Raw genomic sequence first — 26,361 nt, 5'->3', positions numbered from 1 at the left:
TTTTTGAGATGGAGTCTAGCTCTGTTGCCAAGGCTGGAGTGCAGTGATGCAGTCTTGGCTCACTGCAGCCTCCGCCTCCTGGGCTCAAGTGATCCTCCCACCTCAGCTTCCCAAGTAGTTGAGACTACAGGTGTGCACCACCACACCCGGCTAATTTTTGTATTTTTAATAGAAACAGGGTTTCCCCATGATGGCCAGACTGATCTCCAGCTCCTGACCTCAAATGATCCACCCACCTCGGCCTCCCAAAGTGCTGGGATTTCAGGCGTGAGCCACTGTGCCCAGCCAGTATAATATTTTAAAAGTTATTTTTAGTGTGTATAGCTGCAAAGGGAATTTTGAATAGGAGATACCTTCACTGAAATGTGCTATTTAACAATCAAAATTAATCAAAAGTCATTGAGAAAGTGTTGAATACTGGTAAAAAGGAAAGACCTTAAACACATTAAATTTAACAGAGTTTAATTGAGCAAAGAACGATTCACAACTCGGACAGCCTTCAGAAGCAGAACAAGTTCAGAGAACTCTGGCCTGCAATGTGGTCAAGTAGCATTTATGGACAGAAAACAGAAGCGCGATAAAGAGACAGCTCTTTTGGTTACAGCTTGGCATTTGCTTTATTAGAACATGAGTTGAATGTTGGCTGCCTAAAGCTCAGTTGCTATGATTGATTGAGACTTAGCTATTTATTACATAAGTATACTGTACACCCAATTTAGGCTTTCAGTTAGTTTGCCAACTAAGTTAGGTTGCTCTTTGTTATGTAAGGACTCAAGTACATAGCTATCCTTAGGTCAAGTTTAATTTAACACTATTCACCAATTTTGTTTTCAAATCATCGAGAAGATTCATGAAAAGTAATGAATGGTCTCTCTGACCTACAGGAATATATATGAAATAATGTTTTTGTTTGATTTTTGAGACAGGCTCTCATTCTGTCACCCAGGCTAAAGTGCAGTGGCATAATCATAGCTCATTGCAGCTTCATGCTCCTGGGCTCAAGCGATCCTCCACCTCAGCCTCACAAGTGCCTCTACTACGGTCTGTGCCGTCACACCCAGCTAATTTGTTTTTGTAGAGATGAGGTCTCATTATGTTTTCCAGGCTGGTCTTGAATTTTTTATCTCAAGCGATCCTCCTGCCTCCCAGAGTGTTGGGATTATAGGCATGAACCACCGCACCTGACCTATTTTTCTTTCTTGAGGTAGTGAGAGGCAGTAGTACATCTAATGGTTAATAATATAATAATGTAAGCATAATATGGCACATATAGCACTGTGGAGATTAAATTAGGTGATAACAATGTATCTGAAAGTACTCAGTGAATATTATTATTAATGAATGTCACAATGTTTAATATAAACAAGAAGTACCATAGAAGTGAAGAGAAACGTGACACAGCACACAAACACCTTAAAGAATGAGTACTGTTGGCAACTGAGCAGCATTTCTCAGAATTTGTTTTGCAGTAAAGAGTGAAACAGGCTGGGTGCGGTGGCCCACGCCTGTAATACCAGCACTTTCGAAGGCTGAGGCAGGTGGATCGCTTGAGCCCCAGGAGTCTGAGAACAGCCTGGGCAACATGGTGAAACCCTGTCTACCAAAAAAAAAAAAAAAAAAAAAAAAAAAAAAAAGCCAGGCATGGTAGTTGTGTGCCTGTGGTCCCAGGTACTTGGGAAGCTGAGGTGGGAGGATTGCTTAAGCTCGGGAGGTTGAGACTGCAGTAAGCCATGATTGCACCACTGTGCTCTAGCCTGTCTCAAGAAAAAGAGAGAGAAACGATTCCTGACTAGTCAAGTTTGGAAAGTAAATTCCTTTATCTTCTACTTTTGACAGTGTATAATAATGTCTGAGAATTTCTGTAATAAAAAAATTTTACTTTAGGACTTCAAAGCTTTTGTGATTTGAAATGTGATGTGATTCACTACATCGTTGAGAAAAACTCTTCCTCTATAAAGCACCTCAAAATGCAAACATCCTTTTAAATGCAAAGTTGTATTTTCAAGAATGTAAGAGAAATGCCCCTTCTCCAAAAACAGAGCCACTCTAGAAACCACCATTGTCTTCACGTTCGCTGTCCTGTATGTGTGTGTGTATGTGTGTAGATGTTTTACTTAATTATTTACTTTTGACTAATATAAAGATATTTGGCATAACTATATTAATTTCAGACAAAGCAAACTTGAGAAGAAGGAGAATTATCAGGGATAAAGACAGGCATTACATAGTGATAAATGGGTCCGTTCTCCAGGAAAACAAAATAGTCTGCGAGGCAACAACCAATAGCAATGTAAGGAGTAACAGACAAATTCATTCCTATAGTTGGATGCCTCAACACCTCTCAGTAATATAGAGTGTGGCAGACAGAAAATCAGGCTATAGCTGAATAGCACCATTTATCAACTGGATTTAATTGATATATATAGACTGCTTCATCCAACAACAGCAAAAAACACATTCTTCTCAAAGTCATATGGAACCTTCACCAAGATGAACCACATTCTGGGACGTAAAACACATCTTAACTTGTATTCTCAGACCGCGGTGGAATTAGGTTAGAGATCACTAACAATTATCTATACAACTTGTGTTGTATAGTTAGAAAGATACTTGGAAAATCTGAAAATACTTGGGAATTAAAAAACACACTTCTGAATAACACGAGTTGAAGTCTCAAGACAAAGTAAAAATATTTTGAACTAACAAAATGAAAAGCGGCAAAAGCAATGCTTAGAGTTTGATTTATATTGAATCATATAGTAGAAAAAAGATTAAAAAATCAGTGATTAAGCTTCTACTTTAGGGAACTAGAGATAGAAGAGCAATATAAACCTAAAGCAAGCAGGATAAAAGAAATAATAAAAATTGTTAGAAATCAGTGAAATAGAAAACAGGAAAATAATTACAAAATTAATGAAAGAAAAACTGTTTCTTTTAAAAGGTCAGTGAAAGTGACAGATCTCTAGCCAAGGTAACCAAGAATAAAAGAGAGAAGACAGAAATTACTGATGTCAAGAATGAAAGTAGTTTTTTCCCCCAGATTTCATTGTGATAAAGTATTCATAACAAAATTTACAGTTTTAACCATTTTAAGTTTATAATTAAGTATATTCATGTTGTTGTACAGCCATCATCACCGTCATCTCTAGAATTTTTTCATCTTTCCAGGCAAACTCTGTGGCCATTAGTCAATAACTCCCTATTTCCTCTTCCCATGGCAACCACCATTTTACTTTCTTTCTCTGTGGATTTGACTATCTCATAAAAGTGGAATCACAATATTTGTCATTTTATGGCTGATGTTTTTCACTTTGTGTAATGTCCTCAAGGTTTGTTCATGTTGTGGTATGTCAGAATTTCCTTCCTTTTTTTTTTTTGAGATGGAGTCTTGCTCTGTCGCCGGGCTGGAGTGCAGTGGCGCGATCTTGGCGCACTGCAACCTCCACCTCCCGGGTTCAAGCGATTCTCTTGCCTCAGCCTCCCAAGTAGCTGGAATTACAGTCACTCGCCACCGTGCCCAGCTAATTTTTGTATTTTTAGTATACACAGAGTTTTGCCATGTTGGCCAAGCTAGTCTCGAACTCTTGACCTCAGTCGATCCACCCACCTCAGCCTCCCAAAGTGCTGGGATTACAGGCATGAGCCATCACACCCAGCTCTCCTTCCTTTTTAAGGCTGAATAATAGTCCATTGTATAGAGATAGCACATTTATCCATTAATCCATTGATGTACGCTTGGTTGTTTATCCCTTTTGGCTATTGCGAATAATGCTGCTATGAACATGGGTATATAAATGTCTAAGTCCTTGTTTCAGTTCTTTGGATAAATACCCAGAAGTGGAATTCCTGGATCTTATAATTCTGTGTTAAATTTTTTGAGAAACTGCCATACTGTTTTCCATAGCAGCTGTGCCATTTATATTTCCATTAACAATATCAACACTTGTTATTTTCCTTTTTGATAATAGCCATAAAAATGTGTGTGAAATGATACCTCATTGTGGTTTTGATTTGCATTTTATTTAATTTTAATTTATTTTATTTTATTTTATTTTTTTTTGAGACAGAGTTTTGCTCTTGTCGCCCAGACCGGAGTACAATGGCACTGTCTCAGCTCACTGCAACCTCCGCCTCCTGGTTTCAAGCGATTCTTCTGCCTCAGTCTCCTGAGTAGCTGAGATTACAGGCATCTGCCACCACACCTAGCTAATTTTTGTATTTTTAATAGAGACAGGGTTTCTCCATGTTGACCAGGCTGGTCTCAACTCCTGACCACAGGTGATCCATGTGCTTTGGCCTCCTGAAGTGCTGGGTTTACAGGCATGAGCTACCGTGCCTGGCTGATTTGCATTTTATTAATGATTAGTGATGTTAGCTGGGCACAGTGGCTCGTGCCTATAGTACCAGCTATCCAGGAGGCTGAGGCAGGAGGATTGCTTGAGGCCAGGAGTTCAAGACCAGCCTGGGCAATATAGCAAGACCTCATCTCTTAAAAAAATTAGTAATGTTGAACATATTTTCATAAGCCCCTGTGCTTATTGGCCATTTATGTATCTTCTTTGGGGAAATATCTATTCAAATCCTTCGCTTATCTTTTAATCAGATTATTTGTTTTTTTTTGTGTGTTATTAATTTGTAGAATTATTTTGTAGAATAATTTATATATTCTAGATATTAAACCCATACAGCTATATGATTTGCAAATATTTGCTTTCATTTTGTGGGTTATTTTACTCTGTTGATACACACAAATTTTTAATTTTGATGGAGTTCAATTTATCTTTTTTTTTCCTTTTGTTGCCTGTGCTTTTTGTGTCAGTCTAAGGAATCATTGCCAAATCATTGTCATGAAGTTCATTGTCATGAAGTTCATTGTCATGAAGTTCAATCATTGTCATGAAGTTCATTGTCATGAACTCTTTATGTTTTCTTCTAAGTTTTATAGTTTTAGTTCTATTATTTAGGTCTTCAATCCATTGTCATTTAAGAGGTCTTTTTAAATGAGCTGAATCTTTGATTTCTTATCTCGAAAATGGAAACATTACCTACTTCATAGAATTATGAATCAGCACTAACATGAGTTAATATTAAATGATGTGAAAAGTTCTCAAAAAATAAAATAGAGTTGTCGAATCAGCCTTTATATTATGAGGCAAGCTAACCCCACAATGACAAAGAATAACCCCATCAGCCCAGTTTTCTGAATTGTACCAGTTGTTTTTTCTTTTTTAAATAAAATCAAAAGAAGTTACTGTCTGTTCGAAGGCTTTTTTCGATAATAGGATTTGTTATGTAATAATATTCTGACTATCCTTTTGGAATCTCCAGCCTTTAGGAATTAGTCTGATTCAAGAAATCTCAAGAATAAACGTCATTGTGGTAGGAATAGGAATATTTTGCAGCTCTTATTTCTTTATCTCTCAGATACTCCTCAGCTTACTATAATCTGGTTTTTGCCTTCTCTTGGTGAAATGGAGTCACTGAAGGCATTAGTGACCATATCGATTGCCAACCTTTGGTCTTGCTCGTTGTTGATAGTAGTTAAGAGCAAGGAATCTCCAACCAGATTGCTTGTGTTTGATTCTTATTAGCTTTGTGACCTTATGTAAGTTGTATAGCATTTTGTGTCATCATTTCTTCACTTGTAAAACGTGGAAAATAGTAATACCTACTTTATAGCATTTTAATGATTACATAGATTTAATACATATAAAGTGTTAGAACAGTACCTGACTCGATTTAAATGCTGACAAAGTGTTTGCTGATATATTCCCCTCCTCTTTGAAACTTTGTTTCCAAACCTCTGTGGTACCATACAGTGGGAGTTGCATGGAATGTAGAGTTGAGGTAGCGCAGAAGGCTGGTCAGAATTTCACATCAAAGTCCCTAAAAACCATACCATGTGGAAACTATTTTACTGGCTTTCAGCACTAAGTCTGAGACTGCCATACAATTAACAAAGATACTAAAGGGAGTGATAGGGATCTATTTTAGATACTTTTCCATATGACTTTAAGAAATACAGGAATAATGACAGGATAAGGGACTATCTTTAATTATAGCAGTCTCCATGCTTTGCATAGTGACTTACACAGAATACTCAGTAAATATTAGTTGATTTTATACATACATGTACACAGACACACACATATACACGTATGTATATCTGACACAGTGAAAGTGAGCCCAATAAAAAATAAAACCAAAATCTTGACCTGTGTGTTTTTGGTCCACTCATCTCAAGGAAGGAATATGAGATGTCTGGTTGGCAGTCCCTCATAATGGCCAGCTTTGTGAGAATCAAAGAGTGTAAGAAAATTGTCAAGAGACAAGAAACCAGAAAAGAAAAGAAGAAGCAGAGAGAAAAATGAGTGTAACACAGATTAGAGGGGTGGGAATAAATAGCAGGTACTTTGGAGAAGCTCATAAGAGACGGAAAATAAAGCAGTTTTGCACTGTGGTGTGGTGGTGGAAAAGTCTCTTAGTCCTCAGTAGCCCTTGAAAGTGTTTGAACTTCTGTGTTAAAAGCTACTTGTCTCTGCTTCCTGTACTTTCTGAAGGAAGATTATAAAATGATAATAGTGAGCTGTTTATATAAGCAAGCTGTATGTACACTAACGTTAACTATATTTTAAAATCATCTCATGCATTCATTTCAGTAAACAGATATGAAAAAGTGTTAGGAAATATTCCCTGGCTCTAAGGAAGGTTAAAAAGATAGAACTGCAAAGTGATTGATTAATCTTTGTGACATCTGTATATAGCTGAAGTCCTGACATTATGAAATGTGTACTGCCGTACTGCACTTTTTTTTTTTTTAAGGTAACTTGACCTTTGACATTTAAAGATCTGTTGGGTTTTTGACTCTCAGTGATGGCACAGGTACCCTCCATGCTCATAGTTCCTCTTTAGCCACAATAGTACCCTTTACCCAGAGGGGAATATTATACTCTAGAAATGTGATGCAGTTTCACAGTATGATTCAGGAGGTAATTAACCATAGCCATGGCCTTTTCTCCCTCATGATTTTTGATCTAAAATCAGAATCTTTAAAAATAGGGAAGTTTTAGGGAAGTTAAGAGCATTCTCTTAATAAAATACAAAGTAATATAATCATGTCTGTTTCTCATGGGAGATTGTATTCAAATATTGTAATAGTATATAATGCTTTTAGTACACTTAAAAATTGAGATATAATTTATATACCATGAAGTTGCCCATTTTAAAGTGTAAAATTCAGTGGCATTTATTATATTCACAAGGTTGTACAACCATCACTGCTGACCAATCCCAGAATATTTACATCGCCTCATAAAGAAATCCTGTACCCATTAGTAGTCATTTCCCATCCCCTTTCCCAGGCCTTGGAAATTGCTATCTACTTCTGGATTTTCCTATTCTGGAAATTTTATGTAAATGGAATCATACAATATGTGGCCTTTGTGTGTGATTACTAAGCCTTTTTAATGATGGTTTTAGCATTTTCAAAGTATGTTCACTTTTTTTTTTTTTTGAAACAGTTTTGCTTTTGTCGTTCAGGCTGGAGTACAGTACGCAATCTTGGCACACTGCAGCCTCTGCCTCCCGGATTCAAGCGATTCTCCTGCTTCAGAGTCCCGAGTAGCTGGGATTACAGGCGCCCACCACTATGCCCAGCTGATTTTTGTATTTTTAGTAGACACGGGGTTTTGCCATGTTGGCCAAGCTGGTCTCGAACTCCTGGCCTCAGGTGATCTGCCCGTCTCGGCCTCCCAAAGTGTTGGGATTACAGGCGTGAGCCTCCGCGCCCGTTCACTATGTTCACTTTTTAAAATAAATGCATAACACCTCTATGAGATAGACAGGAACTTTGTGACATAGTTGTATTGTCAGATTTATTTATATTTATTTATGTGACCTCAATTTACCCTAGGTTGAGAAAAAGAGATACAAAGGTGGCAGGGTGGAAGTTTGGAAAAGTAAAATTAAAGAAAAATAGTACATGATGATATATGAAAAAATAATTTAGCCCTGTGGGATTTCTCGATTCTATGAATATTAAACTTGATTAAATTGCAACTGCAATTAAATACTCTAACTATATTTAAGAACTTAAAATTTGAAGTTGAGTCTTCAGTAGTTATAGGCTGAATTCCATTTCAGTGAGGTCGAAAGCATGGCAGAATTGTGCTCTTGATTATTCCAAACTCTTTAAATCGAAACCTGTTGCTACGGTGTGCAGAAGGCTATGATATAAATTTCTTTTAATGAAGCAATTAATAGGTATCTTTTGCTTTTGTGGTAATTAACGTACCGAGTAGGGGAGTTTAATATAATGAAAATGTAAAGCATTAATTCTTGAAAATTGTAAGTGTATTTGAAATTAATATATTAGTAAAGTGTACCATTTTTCTATAAAGTTTATACATTAGGTTTTCTTCCATTTTTCTGTAAATTTCATACATTAGATTTTCTCTTTTTAATATATTAGAGTGTGCTTTGGGAATGCAAATTTGTGCCGTTTTGGGAATGCAAATTTGTGCCGTTTTCGCAATTGAGTTTGTAATTGTTATCCTAAGATCGATAGGATAACAAATCATACAGTAGGCTATCTTGGTGCCTACTATGGCTTCTGCCATTTCCTGGCACAAATAACGTTTTGGCTAAACTATTATTTGGTTCCTATATGGCTTTTTGCCTTGATGAGCTGTGCTCATCTATGAGTTGACAGGAAGGACTTCTTTTGCCTGGAAGCAGGCGTAAATGATCGCCTCATGCTTCTCTTTCTTAGATCTCTTATGCCATTCAACTTTTCTTTCTTAGGATTCTTCTCTCAACGGTAACAGCCCACTGGTCCTTTCTATAATATCATTTCTAAAGGAAGTAAGTTCTAAAAGGGGAAAATTATTGGCAAATGAAAAGAAAATGAGAGGTATCTTGAGTTTAATAAAACTCTTGCCCCTATTCAGCACTTGTAATGGAATCTTTGTCCTTTTAGATGCCCCGTCCTCAGGTTAAGTGGCTTAGCTATGTCCTTAGAATTGCTTTTCCATTTTATCCTTTCTGTACTTGGAATTTTTCTGCTAAATTGAAGTGGAGGAAGTGGAGACAGAGAAAGAGCCATGTATATATTGAGGGGAGGAGGAAATGCTTGGGTAACCAATGAGGAGCGTGGTACCTACTACCAAGAGTCTGGACAGGATTTTTTTGTGTGTGTACATGTGTTTGTATGGATTGCCATATATAAACCAGTATTAGCTTTGAACAGTATGTACATTTTCTTTTTCAGCTGAATTTGTTGTATACATACCTGTTTAGGAGGTTGGCATGGTTTATGACAAATATGTGAGCATATGTATAATTCATTGAATCTTAGAGAGGAATCTTAAAGGCTTTTTTCTTCCTGGTTAGCCACCTAAAACAGAAACTTACCCTTAACCAACTCTTGACATTTGGCTTTTACAATTGCCACATTAATGTAGCTATTGGTAGGGAATGTACTACTCTTTCTATGCATCCCATTCTATTTCTCAATAAACCTACTATTAGAAATTCTACCTTGAACCCCTCTCATTCTATTAACCCAGTCATTTAGCATAATTTTGTTCCTGTGGTGCTAGTCCCTCTTCTATAACAACACTCTTTAGTGGTTTGAAGAGAGATCCATCAAGGGCCTCACTACGTTTTATTTATGCTGAATACACCCAGTTTTTATTGTATTGTTAGTCATGTTACAGGATTTCTGTGATCATCTAATGGACATGTGTTAATTCCTTGACTTGCATATATTTTTGACTAAAACCCCAAGAAAGAATACATTTTACATCCTGACTCAGTACACCCATATACATACATACATGAGGGTGTATTTTTAAAATAAGAATTTCATTAGACAACATACCTTTAATTTGATATTTTTGCTGTTTTCATTTTAAAACATGCTGGTTGATTTTTGCCACTTCCTGATGGATCTCAGTTTGGAACACTGTTCTGATTTGTTCATGCTGCAGAGCTGAAATAAACAGTTTGCAAAAGCTGGATATTATGGGTTGTTGCTAAAACAGGTTTTACCTTTAATTCCTCAAAGAGAGTATTCTGATGATGGTTATTAAGTAAATCCTGACAGAATTATTAAGTTCTCGGTAATGAATACAGTGAAACTAAAGTATATGCAACTTTTATTTTTGTCTTTAGGTGGCGACAGACAAGGTTGCAGAAAAGCTGAGCTCTACTCTCTCATGGGTGAAGAACACAGTATCGCATACAGTCAGTCAGATGGCCAGTCAGGTGGCGAGTCCATCTGCTTCATTACATACCACATCCTCATCTACCACACTATCAACACCAGCCCTTTCACCATCTTCCCCATCACAGTTGAGTCCAGACGACTTAGAACTCCTGGCTAAACTGGAAGAACAGAATAGGTGAGTGAGGTTGCTTGGCTTTTTTCTCTCCAATTGTCATACAAATCCAGCCATTCATATTTACTTACATTAAGATTTTTTTTTTCTATTTTTTGGCTCCTTATTTATCAAAGTTGCTTACAGAAGTGTTCGTCTTTTTTGGGGGAAGATTGGTCTTAAAAGAGACTAAAATTTTCTTCTGGCTCAAATAGCTTTATAGGTTTGTTTTCTTACTATAGCAAATTCCCTGAATCCTTCTTGAATTTTATCAGTTTTTTAAAAGTAAATGAAACTATCACTTTTAATTTTCAACTCTCTGAACAGTCTCCTTTGGTAAATCGTAAAATAATTTAATCCAGTATAGATAACTGATTTGTGGTTTAGAGTGGAAAATCTTTTCATAAATTATTCATAGAAAGCAAAATATCTTTTTCTCCTAATGGGTATTAAATAGAATAGTTTTCTGCTCTGCTAGGAATGCATATTGACTCTGTGTGGTTCCTTACCATGTTGTTGTCAGAAACTCTTAGGGCCATCATCTCTTTTATATATTTATATATATAAATCATTATTATATGTTATATATAGATTATTTATTATAATATTATTATTATAATTATTACATATATAGTTTTAAATTATAGTATATATTATAAATACTATACTATAATATATATACATTATATACATATGGAAGAGCACCCTTTTGTGCTCAGTCAAGCTATATAATGCTAGTGGCTTAAAATCATAACAAAAATAACTTTTAATAGGTTTTTTGATGTATCATTGGTGTAATAAACTATGTGCACTTAAACTGTACAATTTGATACATTCTGACATATGTATACACCTGTGAAATTGTCACCAAAATCAAGAAAATGAACATCTCCATTATCCCCCTCGCTATCCGCAGGCAGCCACTGTAGTTTGCATTTTCTAGAATTTTGTAGAAATGGAATCATACAGTATGTAGTTTTTTTGGTGTGGATTATTTCACTCAGCGTAATTTTGAAAGTCATGCTGTAGCACATATAAATAGTTGATTCCTTTTTATAGTATTCCATCATGTGGAAATATCATAGGTTATTCTCTCACCTGTTGCTATTAAATGCCATAAGCATTTGTGTATAAGCCTTTGCATGGATGTATGCTTTCATTTCTCTTGGAATGGAATTACCAGATCATATGGTAGGTATATGTTTAACTACCAAACTGTTTTTCAAAGGGCCTGTACTTTTTGATATCCCACCAGCAGTGTATGAAATTTCCAGTTCTTCTACATCCTTGCCAACACTTGGTATGATCAGTCTTTTTAGTTTAAGCCATTTTATTAGGTATTAGTATCTCTGGTTTTAATTTGCATTTTTCTGTTGGTTTTGAGCATCTTTTTATGTGCTTATTTGTCATCTGTATATATTGAGTTTTTAAAAATGTGATTATTTGCTTTCTTATTACTATGTTTTGAAAGTTCTTTATATATTTGAGGTAAAAGTCTTATATCAAGCACATGACTTTAAATTCTTCCCCAGCTGGCAGCTTACCATTCTGTTAAAAGCGTCTTCCAAAAGCAGAAGTTTTATCTTATTTTATTTATTTTTGAGCATTTTAAGTTTACTCCTTTAAGTAAATCTAAAGCCACTATACATGTCCATGACAATTAGAATAGAAAAGAGACAGTTGACAAATAGAAATAGTTTCTGTTCTGCTTATAGTAGTATTTTTCTGGGTATCAATAGAAAATATCAGTCAAGAGCATTTATCTCAATTTGTTGGTAAAATGTAGTTACTTTCGGCAAGTGTTTTGCTTTGGTATTTATAAACGGACTGTAATGAGGTTGACCTATCCCAACTTTCTTCACATTTGTAACACATTCATACGAACAAAAAAGATGAATCCTCCTGGAAGTGGGTCTTTATCAGAAATATGCCCCAATGCAGTTAAGTGATACCAAGAAAATCATTTTCCCATCCTAGGCCTAACATTCTTTATGCAAAAATTAGGAGATTGAATGACTATGATCTGTAAGTTCCTACAATTCATGTATACACATCAATTTATACATCATGATGTAGGTAGACAGTGAGACTGTACTTTCTGGCCCCCATGATGCTGGGCGTGGCCATATAACTTGCTTAAAGCAAATATGGTACATGTGTCTTATAAGACAAAACTGAGGTTTCTTTCATCTCTTTCTTCCTCTGCCGAAAGAATGACAATCTCCCAAAAGGGAATTTCCTTCACCTTTGATCCTGGAGTGAAGATGATTTGGAGCAGTGCTACAGCCAGTCAACAGCTGGCAATACTCACCAGGAAATGCACCTTTGTTGTTGTTAACTGCAGCATAACCTAATGAAAGCTAATTAATTATAAGAATTTGTTGGCCGGGCGCGGTGGCTCACACCTGTAATCCCAGCACTTTGGGAGGCCGAGGCGGGTGGATCACCTGAGGTCAGGAGTTCGAGACCAGCCTGACCAACACGGAGAAACCCCGTCTCTACTAAAATAAAAAAATTAGCCGGGCATGGTGGCACATGCCTGTAATCCCAGCTACTACGGAGGCTGAGGCAGGAGAATTGCTTGAACCTGGGAGGCAGAGGTTGCAGTGAGCCGAGATTGTGCCATTGCACTCCAACCTGGGCAATAAGAGTGAAACTCCATCTCAAAAAAAAAAAAAAAAAAAGAATTTGCTAATAATTGAGGATCAGTACATAGTTAAAACACAAACACCGAAATTTAATAGAAAGGTGATAGTGTAGGCTGGGCGCTGTGGCTCACACCTGTAAATCCCAGTACTTTGGTAGGCTGAGTGGGTAGATTGCCCAGTCTCAGGAGTTCGAGACCACCCTGGGCAATATGGTGAAACCTCGTATTTACTAAAATAAAAAACAAAAAAAATTAGCTGGGCGTGGTGGTGCGTGCCTGTAGTCCCAGCTGCTCGGGAGGCTGAGACAGGAAATTGCTTGAGCCTGGGAGGTGGAGGTTGCAGTGAGCCAAGATTGTGCCAGCGCACTCCAGCTTGGGCCACAGAGTAAGACTCCATCTCATTTAAAAAAAAAAAAAAAAGAAAGATGATAATGTGAAATATGACATCAGTGGAAATAAGTTAAAAAGCAACTTTAAAGAATTAAAAAAAATTGTATTTATAGTTAAAGAAATTGACTTAAACGTGTATGTAGAATTTTCTTTGTGATTTCTGGCCTGAATCCTTGAATGACTATTCCAAGTAAGATTCAACATTTTTACAAAGTTGTCATTCATCATTAAGATATTCCAAGATTAGATTATATTTCCACCATTTTATAAAGGACAGTCCAATTTAGCAATCCAGGTTTCCAAAGTAAGTTCCAAGGATAAGGCTTCTCCTGAAGTAATGTGACACAACCTTAATTTCTTAACTGTTAATTTTTTTTTTCTTTTTTTTTAAAATAAAATAGAGATGAGGTCTCACTGTGTTGTCCAGGCTGGTGTCAAACTCCTGGGCTCAAGTGATCCTCCTGCCTCGGCCTCCCAACGTGTCAGGATTACAGGTGTGAGCCAGTGTGCCTGGCCTGTTAGTGTCATTTTTTTTTTTTGAGATGGTGTCTCGCACTGTCTCCCAGGCTGAAGTGCAATGGCGCTGTCCCTGCTCACTCCAAGCTCTGCCTCCTGGGTTCAAGCAATTCTCCTCCCTCAGCCTCCCAAGTAGCTAGGATTACAGGTGCCCGCCACCACACCTAGCTAATTTTTTTTGTTTTTAGTAGAGACGGGGTTTCACTATGTTGGCCAGGCTGGTCTCAAACTCCTGACCTTGTAATCCGCCCTCCTCGGCCTCCCAAAGTGCTGGGATTACAAACGTGAGCCACCGTGCCCGGCCTATTGCCATCTTTAAGACTGGCCAGAGAAGCAGCAAAGTCTGTGACCTTTGTGATGCTTCATCCATGGAAAAGAACATTGGTTTACCCTTTTCTTTGTTCCCCTTAGGTAGGAAAACTTGAAAGCAAATACTTTCTGCCTGTGGCAGTGATTTATCTGATTTATCCCCATCAGTGTATATTCTTTATTTCATCGGTGCAATTCCTTTGCAGCTGTTACACTATTTTTTGTCACATTTCCCTTGTTTACTTGCTGTCTCTCCTGTTTTGGAATTGATGTCTTTAACAAGTTTCTGAGTGGCAGCCGTGTAAGGCTTTGGGATTTCCAGTTTTTCACACTTGTGATCTGACTGATGATGGTGTCTCAGGCAAAAATTATTCTCACAGTAAGGACGTATAACTGCCACAAGTTCTCTTTCAACACGGCCCTTGAATGAACATGGGTAAAATTTATGTTTATGTCTTCAGTCTCATTGATTACAGTCATCTCAGGACAACCACGAGACTGCCAGCTTTTGTGTTCAAGGCAAAGTATTCCTGAGTATCACACACAAATGAAAGAAAATCTGGCAGTGCTGCCCAGTGTTCAGCTGTGCCATCTCTCTCATGCCACTAAAGAGCAGAAATTTTAAATTTTGATTAAGTCACAATTTCAAATTGTTCTTTTATGGATTGTGCCTATAATCGTAGCTACTCAGAAGGCTGAGGGAGGAAAATTACTTCAACTCAGGAGGCAGAGGTCACAGTGAGCAGAGATCACGCCACTGCACTCCAGCCTGGGTGAGAGAGTGAGGCCCCATTTCAAAAAAACAAAAAAAGACATAGGCTTATGTCTATCTTAATGCTAGCACTATACTGCCTTGATTATTGTAGGCTTATACTGAGTCTTGAAATCAGATAGTGTTAGGCCTCCAACATTGTTCTTTTTTTTGGCCTATTTTTGGTCCTTGGCATTCCCAAATGAATTTTACAATCAAGTTGTTAATTTCTACAAAAATGCCTGCTGGAATTTTGGTTGGGATTTGCATTAAATCCCTAACAGTATTACCTTCCTCCCCGTGAACACAATGTATTTCTCAATTATTATTTGTCAATGGTATTGTTTTTGTAAACTTCATTTTTAATTATTCATTGCTAGCATATAGAAATACAGTTGTTAACACCTTCTGTGTTTAAAAGAAAATACAGTTGTATTTTTTTTTTTGTTTTTTTTTTTTTGAGACGGAGTCTCGCTCTGTCACCCAGGCTGGAGTGCAGTGGCCGGATCTCAGCTCACTGCAAGCTCCGCCTCCCGGGTTTACGCCATTCTCCTGCCTCAGCCTCCCGAGTAGCTGGGACTATAAGCGCCCGCCACCTCGCCCGGCTAGTTTTTTATATTTTTTAGTAGAGACGGGGTTTCACCGGGTTAGCCAGGATGGTCTCGATCTCCTGACCTTGTGATCCGCCCATCTCGGCCTCCCAAAGTGCTGGGATTACAGGCTTGAGCCACCGCGCCCGGCCGTAAACTTCATTTTTAATTATTCATTGCTAGCATATAGAAATACAGTTGTTAACACCTTCTGTGTTAAAAAGAAAATACAGTTGTATTTTTTTTTTTGTTTTTTTGTTTTTTTTTTTTTTTTGAGGCAGAGTCTCGCTCTGTCGCCCGGACTGGAGTGCAGTGGCCAGATCTCAGCTCACTGCAAGCTCTGCCTCCCGGGTTTACGCCATTCTCCTGCCTCAGCCTCCCGAGTAGCTGGGACTACAGGCGCCCGCCACCTCGCCCGTCTAGTTTTTGTATTTTTAGTAGAGACGGGGTTTCACTGTGTTAGCCAGGATGGTCTCAATCTCCTGACCTCGTGATCCGCCCGTCTCGGCCTCCCAAAGTGCTGGGATTACAGGCTTGAGCCACCGCGCCCAGCCTTTTTTGTTTTTTTGTAATGGGGCCTCACTCTCTCATCCAGGCTGGAGTGCAGTGGTGTGATCTCTGCTCACTGTGACCTCTGCCTCCTGAGTTGAAGTAGTTCTCCTCCCTCAGCCTCCTGAGTAGCTAGGATTGTAGGCCTGTGCCACTATGACGGCTAATTTTTGTATTTTTAGTAGAGATGGGGTTTCACCCTGTTGGCCAGGCTGGTCTCGAACTCTTGACCTCAAGTGATTTGCCTATCTTGGCCTCCCAAAGTGCTAGGATTATAGGCGTTAGCCACTGCGCCTGGCTCTACAATTGTTTTTCTTATATTGATTCATGTATCCTGCAGCTTTGCTAAACTCAGTTATTGTTTTGGTATTTTTTTTGGTTTTTGTCTAGATTCCATTAGATTTTCTATATAGATGAGCCTATTATCTGTGAATAAGAGCACTTTTGCTTCTTTCCAATCTGGATGCCTTTTATCTATTTTCTTGACTATTGCTACTTACTGGAACCTGCAGTATAAATTTGAATGGAAGTGGTGAACAGACATACCTGCTCTTTTTCTGATCTTAAGAAGAAAGTGTTAAGCTTGATGTTAACTGTATTTTTTTGGATATGCCCTTTGTCAGATTGAGGAAGTTCCTTTTTTTTTTTTTCTGTGAGAGAAGGTCTTGCTCTGTCACCCAGGCTGGCAAGCAGTGGCTCGCTGCTGCCTCGGTCTCCTGGGCTCAAGTGATCCTTCCACCTCAGCCTCCTGAGTAGCTAGAATTACGTGCGTGCACTACTACACTTGGTTAATGTAAAAAAAATTTTTTTTTGTAGAGACGGGGTCTTGTTTTGCCTAGATTAATCTCAAACTCCTGGCTTCAAGGACTTGGGTTCCCAAAGTGCTGGGATTACAGGCGTGAACCACTGTGACCAGCCCCTTTCCATTTCTTTCTTTCTCCATTTCCTTCTTTCTTTCTTTTAGAGATGGGGTCTCGCTCTGTCACTGAGGCTGCTGTAGTGCAGTGGCACAATCAGTGGCACAGTCACAGTCAGTGCAGTAGCCTTGACCTCCTGGGCTCAAGCGATTCTCCAAACTCTGCCTCCTGGGATTACAGGCATATGCCAGCATGCCTGGCTAATTTTTGTACTTTTTTGTAGAGACAGGGTTTTGCCATGTTGCCCAGGCTGGTCTTAAACTCTTGGGCTCAAGTGATCCTCCTGCCTCTGCCTCCCAAAGGCTGACATTACTGGCATTGGCTACTGCACTTGACACCCCTTTTTATTTTTTGTTTGCTGAGAATTTATGTAAAACAGATTTTGGATTTTGTCAAATGCTTTTTTTTTTTTTTACCTCTACTGAAATGATCATTAATGGTTTTCTTCTTTCAGTCTGATAATATGGCAAATTACATTGATTTTTCAATGTTCAACCAACTTTGCATTCATAAGCTAAACCCCACTTCATTATATGTTGTCTTTGTAAAATATTGGATTCAATTTGCTAAAATTTTGTTTGAAATACAGTCTGCCCTCCATATCCACAAATTCTGCATTTGCAGAACCACAGATGGAAAGTATTTTTTAAAATAAGAAATAACATATAACAATAAAAAATAATACAAATAAAAAATACATATAATTATTATATAATATTTACATTGTATTAGGTACTAAAAGTCATCTAGAGCTGATTTAACATATAAGGAGGATGTGCATAGGTTATATGTAAATACTATACCATTTTATCTAAGGGACGTTACCACCTGCACATTTTGGTATCTTTGACCTGGAACCAATCTCTGAAGGATACAGAGAGACGAATATATTTGCATCTGTGTTCATGAGGGAAATGGATATGAAGTTGTCTTGAAATGTCCTTGACCTTTATTGGTAATATCTTGTCACCTTGTAATGTCTGTGTGACCTTTCTTTTCTAATAAAGTTGTTTAGTGCTATATAGTAGTCCCCCATTATGTGTGGGCGATATTTTCCAAGTCGCCCAGGAGATACCTGAAACTGTGGATAGTTTCAGACCTCATTGTCATCAATTGAAACATATTTCTGTTCATAACTTCTACTCACAAATTTAATGCTGTTTTCATCTTAATTAAGCATTTATCATACATTGTGACCATAACTTTTGTAGTTTGAAGTGCAAGAGTAAAATTAGTATAAATTTATTTTTCCTTCACAGTTTCACAGATAGATTTGTTTTTACCATAAATGTTAGCAGCCTCAGCATTCAATTTTGTTTCCTTATTAAGTAGAGAACTTCCACCGTCTCACTTGAAGGAAGCACTTTAACAGCTTCTCTTTGACATATTCAAATTGCCAGCGTCACTACTTTTGTGGTTTGGGGCCATTATTAAGTAAAATAAGGGTGGGTTTAATGTAATCACTGTGATATCACAATAGTATATCTGATAACTGACTCAGATGGTTACTAAGTATTAGCTGACTGGTAGCACTTACAACATGGATACACTGGGCAAGGGGATGATTCACTTCCCAGGCAGGACAGAGTAGCATGGCAGGAGATTTCATTGTGTTGCCCAGAATGGTACACAATTTAAAACTTTTGAATTATTTACTTCTGGAACTTTCTGTTTAATATTTTTATACTACAGTTGATTGTGGGTAATTGAAACCATGATTGGCTGGGCCCGGTGGCTCATGCCTGTAATCTTAGCACTTTGGGAGGCTGAGGTGGGTGGAACACCTGAGGTCAGGAGTTCGAGACCAACCTGGCCAACATGGTGAAACCCTGTCTCTACTAAAAATACAACCATTAGCTGGGCATGGTGGCGGGCGCCTGTAATCCCAGCTACTCCAGAGGGTGAGGCAGGAGAATTGCTTGAACCCAGGAGGCAGAGATTGCAGTGAGCAGAGATTGCGCCTCTGCACCCTGCACTCTAGCCTGGGCGACAGAGCGAGACTTGTCTCCCCCTCCCGCAAAAAAAAGAAACCATGACAAGTAGAACTGTGGATAAGGGATGGCTATTGTTTGTGTATCTTTGTTGGCTTTCTGTTTACATATTATATCATATTGAGAGAAGAGTAGTAACTTCAAATTGTAATTGTGGATTTATCTATTTCCTTTTAAATTCTGTCTTTCATGTAATTTGAAGTTCTATTTTAGGTATATAAACATTTAGGATTGTTATATCCTCTTGTAAAATGACCTTCTTTGTCTCTGGTAATGTTGTTTGCTTGGAAATCTACTTTATCTTATATTAATATAGTCACTCTAACTTCTTTTTGAATAGTGTTAACATCTCATATATTTTCCCAGCTTTTTGCTTGTATTCTCTTTTTTTTGTTTATCTTTAACTTTTTTTTTTTTGAGACGGGGTCTCACTCTGTTACCTAGGCTGGAGTGCAATGATATGATCATGGCTCACTGCAGCCTTCATCTCCCAGGCTCGAGCAATTCTCCCATCTCAGCCTCCCAAGCAGCTGGTACTACAAAATTTTATTTTTTTTTTGAAATGGGGGTCCCACTATGTTGCCCAGGCTGTTCTTGAACTCCTGGATTCAAGCAATCCTCTCGCCTCAGCCTCCCAAAATGTTTGGATTACATGTATGAACCATCATACCTAGGAAAAATCTTTAAAGTTTATCTGTTAGTAGCATATAGTTGGGTCTTGCTTTTAGAAATACAATCTGACAATCTTTGTCTTTTAATTGGGTTATTTAAACCATTTTATTTTTATTGATTGATTGATTGATTGATTGATTGATTTATTTTGAGACGGGGTCTTGCTCTGTCGCCCAGGCTGGAGTGCAGTGGCGCGATCTCCACTCACTGCAAACTCGGCCTCCCGGGTTCATGCCATTCTCCTGCCTCAGCCTCCCGAGTAGCTGGGACTACAGGCGCCTGCCACCGCGCCCGGCTAATTTTGTATTTTAGTAGAGACGGGGTTTCACCGTGTTAGTCAGGATGGTCTCGATCTCCTGACCTCGAGATCCGCCCGTCTCGGCCTCCCAAAGTGCTGGGATTACAGGCTTGAGCCACCGCGCCCGGCCTTAAACCATTTTATTTTATTTTTAAATTAAAGTTTTATTTTTTGCTCACATTTCATTCATCTCAATTGGTAGATTGGATATATCTTTGCTTTACACTGCTTTGTTTTGTGACCAGCAATTGGCGTCTATCTGGGATAAACCAGACTCACGACAGATGGAAAAGAGATCTAGTTGAAATACCTTAAAGCATCCCCTAGGGAGTGGTATACATAATTTCTACTTAAATTTTATTGGCCAAAGTAAGTCAGATCGCCAAACCTTTTATGAGCAAATCTAGCAGGGATGGATCTAAAATTCACAGTTTTAAAGAGTATGGTTTAGTGGTTTTTAATATGTTCACAAAATTTGTGCAATTATTACTACTATCCAAACTCCCAATCAGAATATTTCCATCACCCCAAAAAGAAACTCTGTCCCCATTAGTCTCCTCATTTCACCCTCCTTCCAACCCCTGGTAACCACTAATATATTTTCTGTCTCTATGGATTTGCCTATTCTGGACATTTAATTATGATGGAATGATACAATAAGTGGCCTTTTGTAACTCTTCTTTCACACAACATAGTGTTTTTGAGATTTTGAGGAAAATAGGTTATTTACATTTAAGGTGATTATTAATATTGTTATATTTAAACTTGTCTTCATCTTATATTGTTGTTTCCTTTAATTCTGCCATCCTTAACTTTATTGAATTTTTTATGATTTTGTTATAGTTTGTTTATTGATTTATAAGCTATAACTCTGTTATTTTAGTGGTTGTGTTAACATTTATAATATAAATCTTTAACTTGTAAGTCTGCCTTTGAGGGTTATACGACTTCACATGTACTGTAAGAACCTTATAATAGCACACTTGCATTTCTCCTGTGCAGTCCTTTGTACCAGTTTTGTCATACATTTTACTTTTATGTTATAAACTCTAACATTATTTTTTAACTCAGCAGTCAGTTATCTTTAAATGAGATTGAAATAATAAGAAAAAACTTTTATGTATTTACCTAGTTACCATTTCTAATGCTCTTCTGTCCTTTCTTTAGATCCAGATTTCCATCTGATATTTCCTTCTTGAAATACTTTTTTTAACATTTCATGTAGTGTGGTGGTATTGGTGATGAATTATTTAGCTTTTGTATGTCTGAGAAAGTCGTAATTTTGGCTTTGATTTTTAAAAATATTTCTTTGACTATAGAATTCTGTTTAATAGGTTGACAGTTTTTATTTTCCAAATGTTTTAATCATGTGATTTCATTGATTTCTCTTGTGTTTTCAGTGAGAAATTTGATGTGTTCCTTACCTTTTTGTTTATTTGTTACTCTCAAGGACATTTCTTTGTATATGTCTTTTTTCTCTGCTTTTTCACTGGTTTTAAACAATTTTTTCTGAAGTGTCATTGTTTTTTCCATGTTTCTTACATTTGTGATTTGTCGAACTTCTTATGGATTTATAGTTTTCTTCAAATGTGGAAATTTTGGAGCCAGTGTTTTCTTTAAATAATTTTTTGTCCCTTTCTTGCCTCTTCTTTAGAGACTCTAAGTACACACATATTAGGCCACTTGAAGTTGTTCCACAGCTCACTGATGCTTTGTTTATTTTTTGGAAAGTTGCTACATATTCAAATTCACTACTACTGTCTTTTGCCATATCTAAGTTGATATTAATCCCATCTAGTGTATTTTTTCTCTCTCACATTGTATTATAGTTTTATCTTTAGAAGTTAGAGATGAGTATTTTTTAATATGTCTCTATTAAACTTTTGAATATATAGGATACAGTTATAGTAACTTTTAATGGGCTTGTCTGGTAATTCTAACATTTGAGTTAATGCCAGTTTGCTTTTGATGGATTGATTTCCCCCCTGCCTCATTATTGGTTATACCTTTCTTCCGCTTTGCATGCCAATTTTTTTGTTTTTTTGTTTTTTTTGAAACAAAATCTCACTCTGTCACCCAGGCTTGAGTACAGTGGCGTGATCATGGCTCGCTGCAGCTTTGACCTTCTTGGCTCAAGTGATCCTTCCACCTCTGCCTCCCAAGTAGCTGGGACTACAGGTGTGCCCCATCATGCCCTGCTAATTTTTGTATTTTTTGTAGAGATGGGGTTTTACCATGTTACTCAGGCTGGTCTCAAAGCCTGATAATTTTTTATTGAATACCTGAGATTGTGAATTTTATCTTGTTGTGTTTGACTGTTTTCTATTTTCCTGTAAATATTCTTGAATTTTGTTCTGGTATGCAGTTAAATTACTTCAAAAGAATTTGTTCTAGAGTAATGCAGACCCTAGGACTATTATTCCACTCTACCGAAGTGAGATCCTTCTGTGCACTCTTCCCAATGTGTCTTGAAACAGTAGCTTTTCCAGTATGGCTGGTGGAGATAGGTATAATTCTCTACCCTCTGTGAATGTTAGGCGTGGTTATATCTAATCTTTTCTGGTGGTTGATTCTCTGACCATGGGTAGTTTCCTTACATGAATGCATTGATCAGTTCCCAGCTGAATATTTGATGGAGATCTACTAATCTCTGAAGATCTCTGTATAGTTCTTTCATCTCTGGTGGTGTCCTCTGAACTTTAGCCACCTTGGTCTCACTGCCATTGTGTACCTGAAATGTGGCTTGTCTGACTTGCGATGACTCTCCTCATCATCTCCTCAATTCAGGGAGCACACAAGACTGTATCTCAGTTTTCCCCACCTGTTATAGGGCCTAGAAACTGGATTTCAAGGTGGTTAAGATGGCAGTCATAGAGTTTACTTTACTTATGTGCTGAGTCTCAGGAATTCTTCTCCAATGCTGCCTGTTGTCTAAAGTCTTTTTTTTTTTTTTTTTTTTTTTTAATGACAGGGTCTTACTCTGTTGCTCAGGCTGGAGTGCAGTGGTGCCATCACAGCTCACTGCATCCTTGACCTCCTGGGCTTGGGTGATCCTTCCACCTCTGCCTCCCGAGTAGCTGGGACTACAGGTGTGTGCCACCATGCCCAGCTAATTTTTGTACTTTAATAGAGATGGGGTTTCATCATGTTGCTCAGGCTGGTCTCGAACACCTGGGCTGAAGCAGTCTGCCCATGTTGGCCTCCCAGGGTGTTAGGATTATGGGCATGAGTGATTGCTCCAAGCCTAAAGTCTTGAAAATAATTGTTTGATATAACAATGTGTTTTGTTCAGTCTTTTTTGGTTTCAGGAAAGAGGGTAAATCTAGTCTCTACTATTTCATCATGGCAAGAATGAAATAATTTTTCATATAAAGTTTTATGTTTTCCTTTGGCATGGGAAGAAGTCTGAACAGAGTTAGAAAAATTGGTTTATATTATTTGACAATTAGATATTGGAGTTAATATCATATATAAATATATTCTGAATGTTACCTCTGCTTAGCTTTAAAAAAATTTACTGCCGAGGTAATTATTGAAGTAATTTTAATACTTTTACCGCTGAGGTAATTTTTACTTTAAATAGTTACCTGTCCTCAGACTTGGTCCCTGTCTATTGAGATGGAGACACACAACAGAAGCTTGAAGGAAATTCACAGGGAACAGGATTTAGGAACTATAGATTTTGAGTCTGGCCTCATTGAGCCCCAAGAATAGGACCTAATATCAACTCATGCAAACCTGGTGATAGAAAATACTGCTTTCTTATGATCATTTCCTAGAAAGCCCTTTTAAAGGTTTTCTTTGGCTCTCAGCACTCAATGGGTAAGGTAGAAAGCTGGGTGTGCCACATGATAACTTTATGTGTGTGTGTATATATGTTTGTTTATAGTAGAAGGGCTGGGTGGCCCATGATAACTTTATGGTGGGTTTATGTTGTGTATATATGTTTTGGTGTTTAAACTTTCTACCCCTTGTGTTTACTGCATTTGAAAGATTTTGGGCAAATCCTCTGGTCAGAAGTTTTGGGAAGAGATAGTCTTTTAAAATAATATGTAGATTCTCAAAGTTTCTTGGATAAGATGAAATTAGAAGAGGATCTTGAAAGATCAAAGTGGAGTGTTAGGTTGTGTGAGGGCTGTTATGAGTAAATAGGTTCTTAGAGAAAAGGAAATGACAGGGACTATTAAATAGAGCAAAAGGAGGTATGTGATAGAAAAATAGTGAGACATGAAGCTAGGGCAGGGCTGACAAAGGACTTACAGACGGTGCTGAAGGGTGTAAAGGATTTTTAAGTGTTCAACTGATCATTATATACGAGGATGAAGTAGTTTACAGTAAAGATAACTTCTGGTATAGATTTTGTAGGTGACCAAAGTTGAATTTATTTTTATGGTTGTCATAAATAGTTACTGTGCAACTAAAATACACAAAGCACTATATTAAAATTGTTGTAGGTAAGGCGTGGGTATAGATGAATTGCTTGTTCCCAAACAATTCACAGTTTACCCCGGAATACCAGATGTGTTTAATGTATATGTTGACAACTAAGGAATAATTACTGGAGTCTTTTTTTTTTTTTTTTAAATTATTGTTATACTTTAAGTTCTAGGGTACATGTGCACAATGTGCAGGTTTGTTACAAAGGTATACATGTGCCATGTTGGTTTGCTCCCCCCATTAACTCGTTATTTACGTTGAGTATTTCTCTTAATGCTATCCCTCCCCCAGCCCTCCATCCCCTGACAGGCCCTGGTGTGTGATGTTCCCCTCCCTGTGTCCAGGTATTTTCATTGTTCAATTCCCACCTGTGAGTGAGAACGTACAGTGTTTGGTTTTCTGTCCTTGTGATAGTTTGCTAAGAATGATGGTTTCCAGCTTCATCCATGTCCCTGCAAAGGACATAAACTCATCCTTTTTTTATGGCTGCATAGTATTCCATGGTATATATGTACCACATTTTCTTAATCTGGTCTATCATTGATGGACATTTGGGTTGGTTCCAAGTCTTTGTTATTGTGAATAGTGCCACAGTAAACATACGTGTGCATGTGTCTTTATAATAACATGATTTATAATCCTTTGGGTATATACCCAGTAATGGGATAGCTGGGTCAAATGGTATTTCTAATTCTAGATGCATGAGGAATCGCCACACTGTCTTCCACAATGGTTGAACTAATTTTTTACATTCCCACCAACAGTGTAAAAGCATTCCTATTTCTCCACATCCTCTCCAGCATCTGTTGTTTCCTGACTTTTTAATGATCGCCATTCTAACTGGTGTGAGATAGTGTCTCATTGCGGTTTTGATTTTCATTTCTCTGATGACCAGTGATGATGACCATTTGTCTGTATGCTGCATAAATGTCTTCTTTTGAGAAGTGTCTGTTCATATCCTTTGCCCACTTTTTGATGGGGTTGTTTTTTTCTTGTAAATTTGTTTGAGTTCTTTGTAGATTCTGGATATTAGCCCTTCGTCAGATGGGTAGATTGCAAAGATTTTCTCCCATTCTGTAGGTTGCCCGTTCACTCTGATGATAGTTTCTTGTGCTGTGCAGAAGCTCTTTAATTTAATTAGATCCCATTTGTGAATTTTGGCTTTTGTTGCCATTGCTTTTGGTGTTCTAGTCAGGAAGTCTTTGCCCATGCCTATGTCCTGAATGGTACTGCCTGGGTTTTCTTCTAGAGTTTTTATGGTGTCAGATCTTACATTTAAGTCTTTAATCCATCCTGAGTTAATTTTGGTATATGGTGTAAGGAAGGGATCCAGTTCCAGCTTTCTACATATGGCTAGCCAGTTTTCCCAGCATCATTTATTAAATAGGGAATCCTTTTCCCATATTTTGTTTTTGTCAGGTTTGTCAAAGATCAGATGGTTGTAGATGTGTGGTGTTATTTCTGAGGCCTCTGTTCTGTTCCATTGGTCTATATCTCTGTTTTGGTACCAGTACCATGCTGTTTTGGTTACTGTAGCCTTGTAGTGTAGTTTGAGGTCAGGTAGCATGATGCCTCCAGCTTTGTTCTTTTGCTTAGGATTGTCTTGGCTATGCGGGCTCTTTTTTGGTTCCATATGAACTTTAGTTTTTTCCAATTCTGTGAAGAAAGTCAGTGGTAACTTGATGGGGATAGCAGTGAATCTGTAAATTACCTTGGGCAGTATGGCCATTGTCAGAATATTGATTCTTCCTGTCCATGAGCATGGAATGTTCTTCCATTTGTTTGTGTCTTCTTATTTTGTTGAGCAGTGATTTGTAGTTCTCCTTGGAGAGGTCCTTCACATCCCTTGCAAGTTGGATTCCTAGGTATTTTATTCTCTTTGTAGCAATTGTTAATGTGAGTTCACTCGTGATTT

General features: G+C 37.7%; 1 protein-coding gene and 1 pseudogene across 1 annotated transcript in view; one reads left to right on the top strand and one right to left on the bottom strand.

Moving 5' to 3' along the window:
- The window catches only part of EVI5 (ecotropic viral integration site 5), a gene marked incomplete at its 3' end in the record, with an annotated part of 127,504 nt that overhangs the window by 43,915 nt on the left and 57,228 nt on the right, over nucleotides 1-26,361 (top strand). Inside the window, exon 2 of the mRNA XM_017857367.1 lies at nucleotides 10,174-10,403. Within this exon, the coding sequence (XP_017712856.1) occupies nucleotides 10,255-10,403 (149 nt within the window). The remainder of the gene's footprint in view (nucleotides 1-10,173; nucleotides 10,404-26,361) is intronic.
- The window catches only part of LOC108518748 (AN1-type zinc finger protein 1 pseudogene), an 18,395-nt pseudogene continuing 5,631 nt past the window's right edge, over nucleotides 13,598-26,361 (bottom strand).

The sequence above is a fragment of the Rhinopithecus bieti genome, unplaced genomic scaffold (genome assembly GCF_001698545.2).
Source record: "Rhinopithecus bieti isolate Rb0 unplaced genomic scaffold, ASM169854v2 scaffold_46210, whole genome shotgun sequence".
Lineage (NCBI taxonomy): Eukaryota > Metazoa > Chordata > Mammalia > Primates > Cercopithecidae > Rhinopithecus > Rhinopithecus bieti.
Note: the sequence above shows the minus strand (reverse complement) of the source record. Positions and strands in the feature narration are given on the sequence as shown.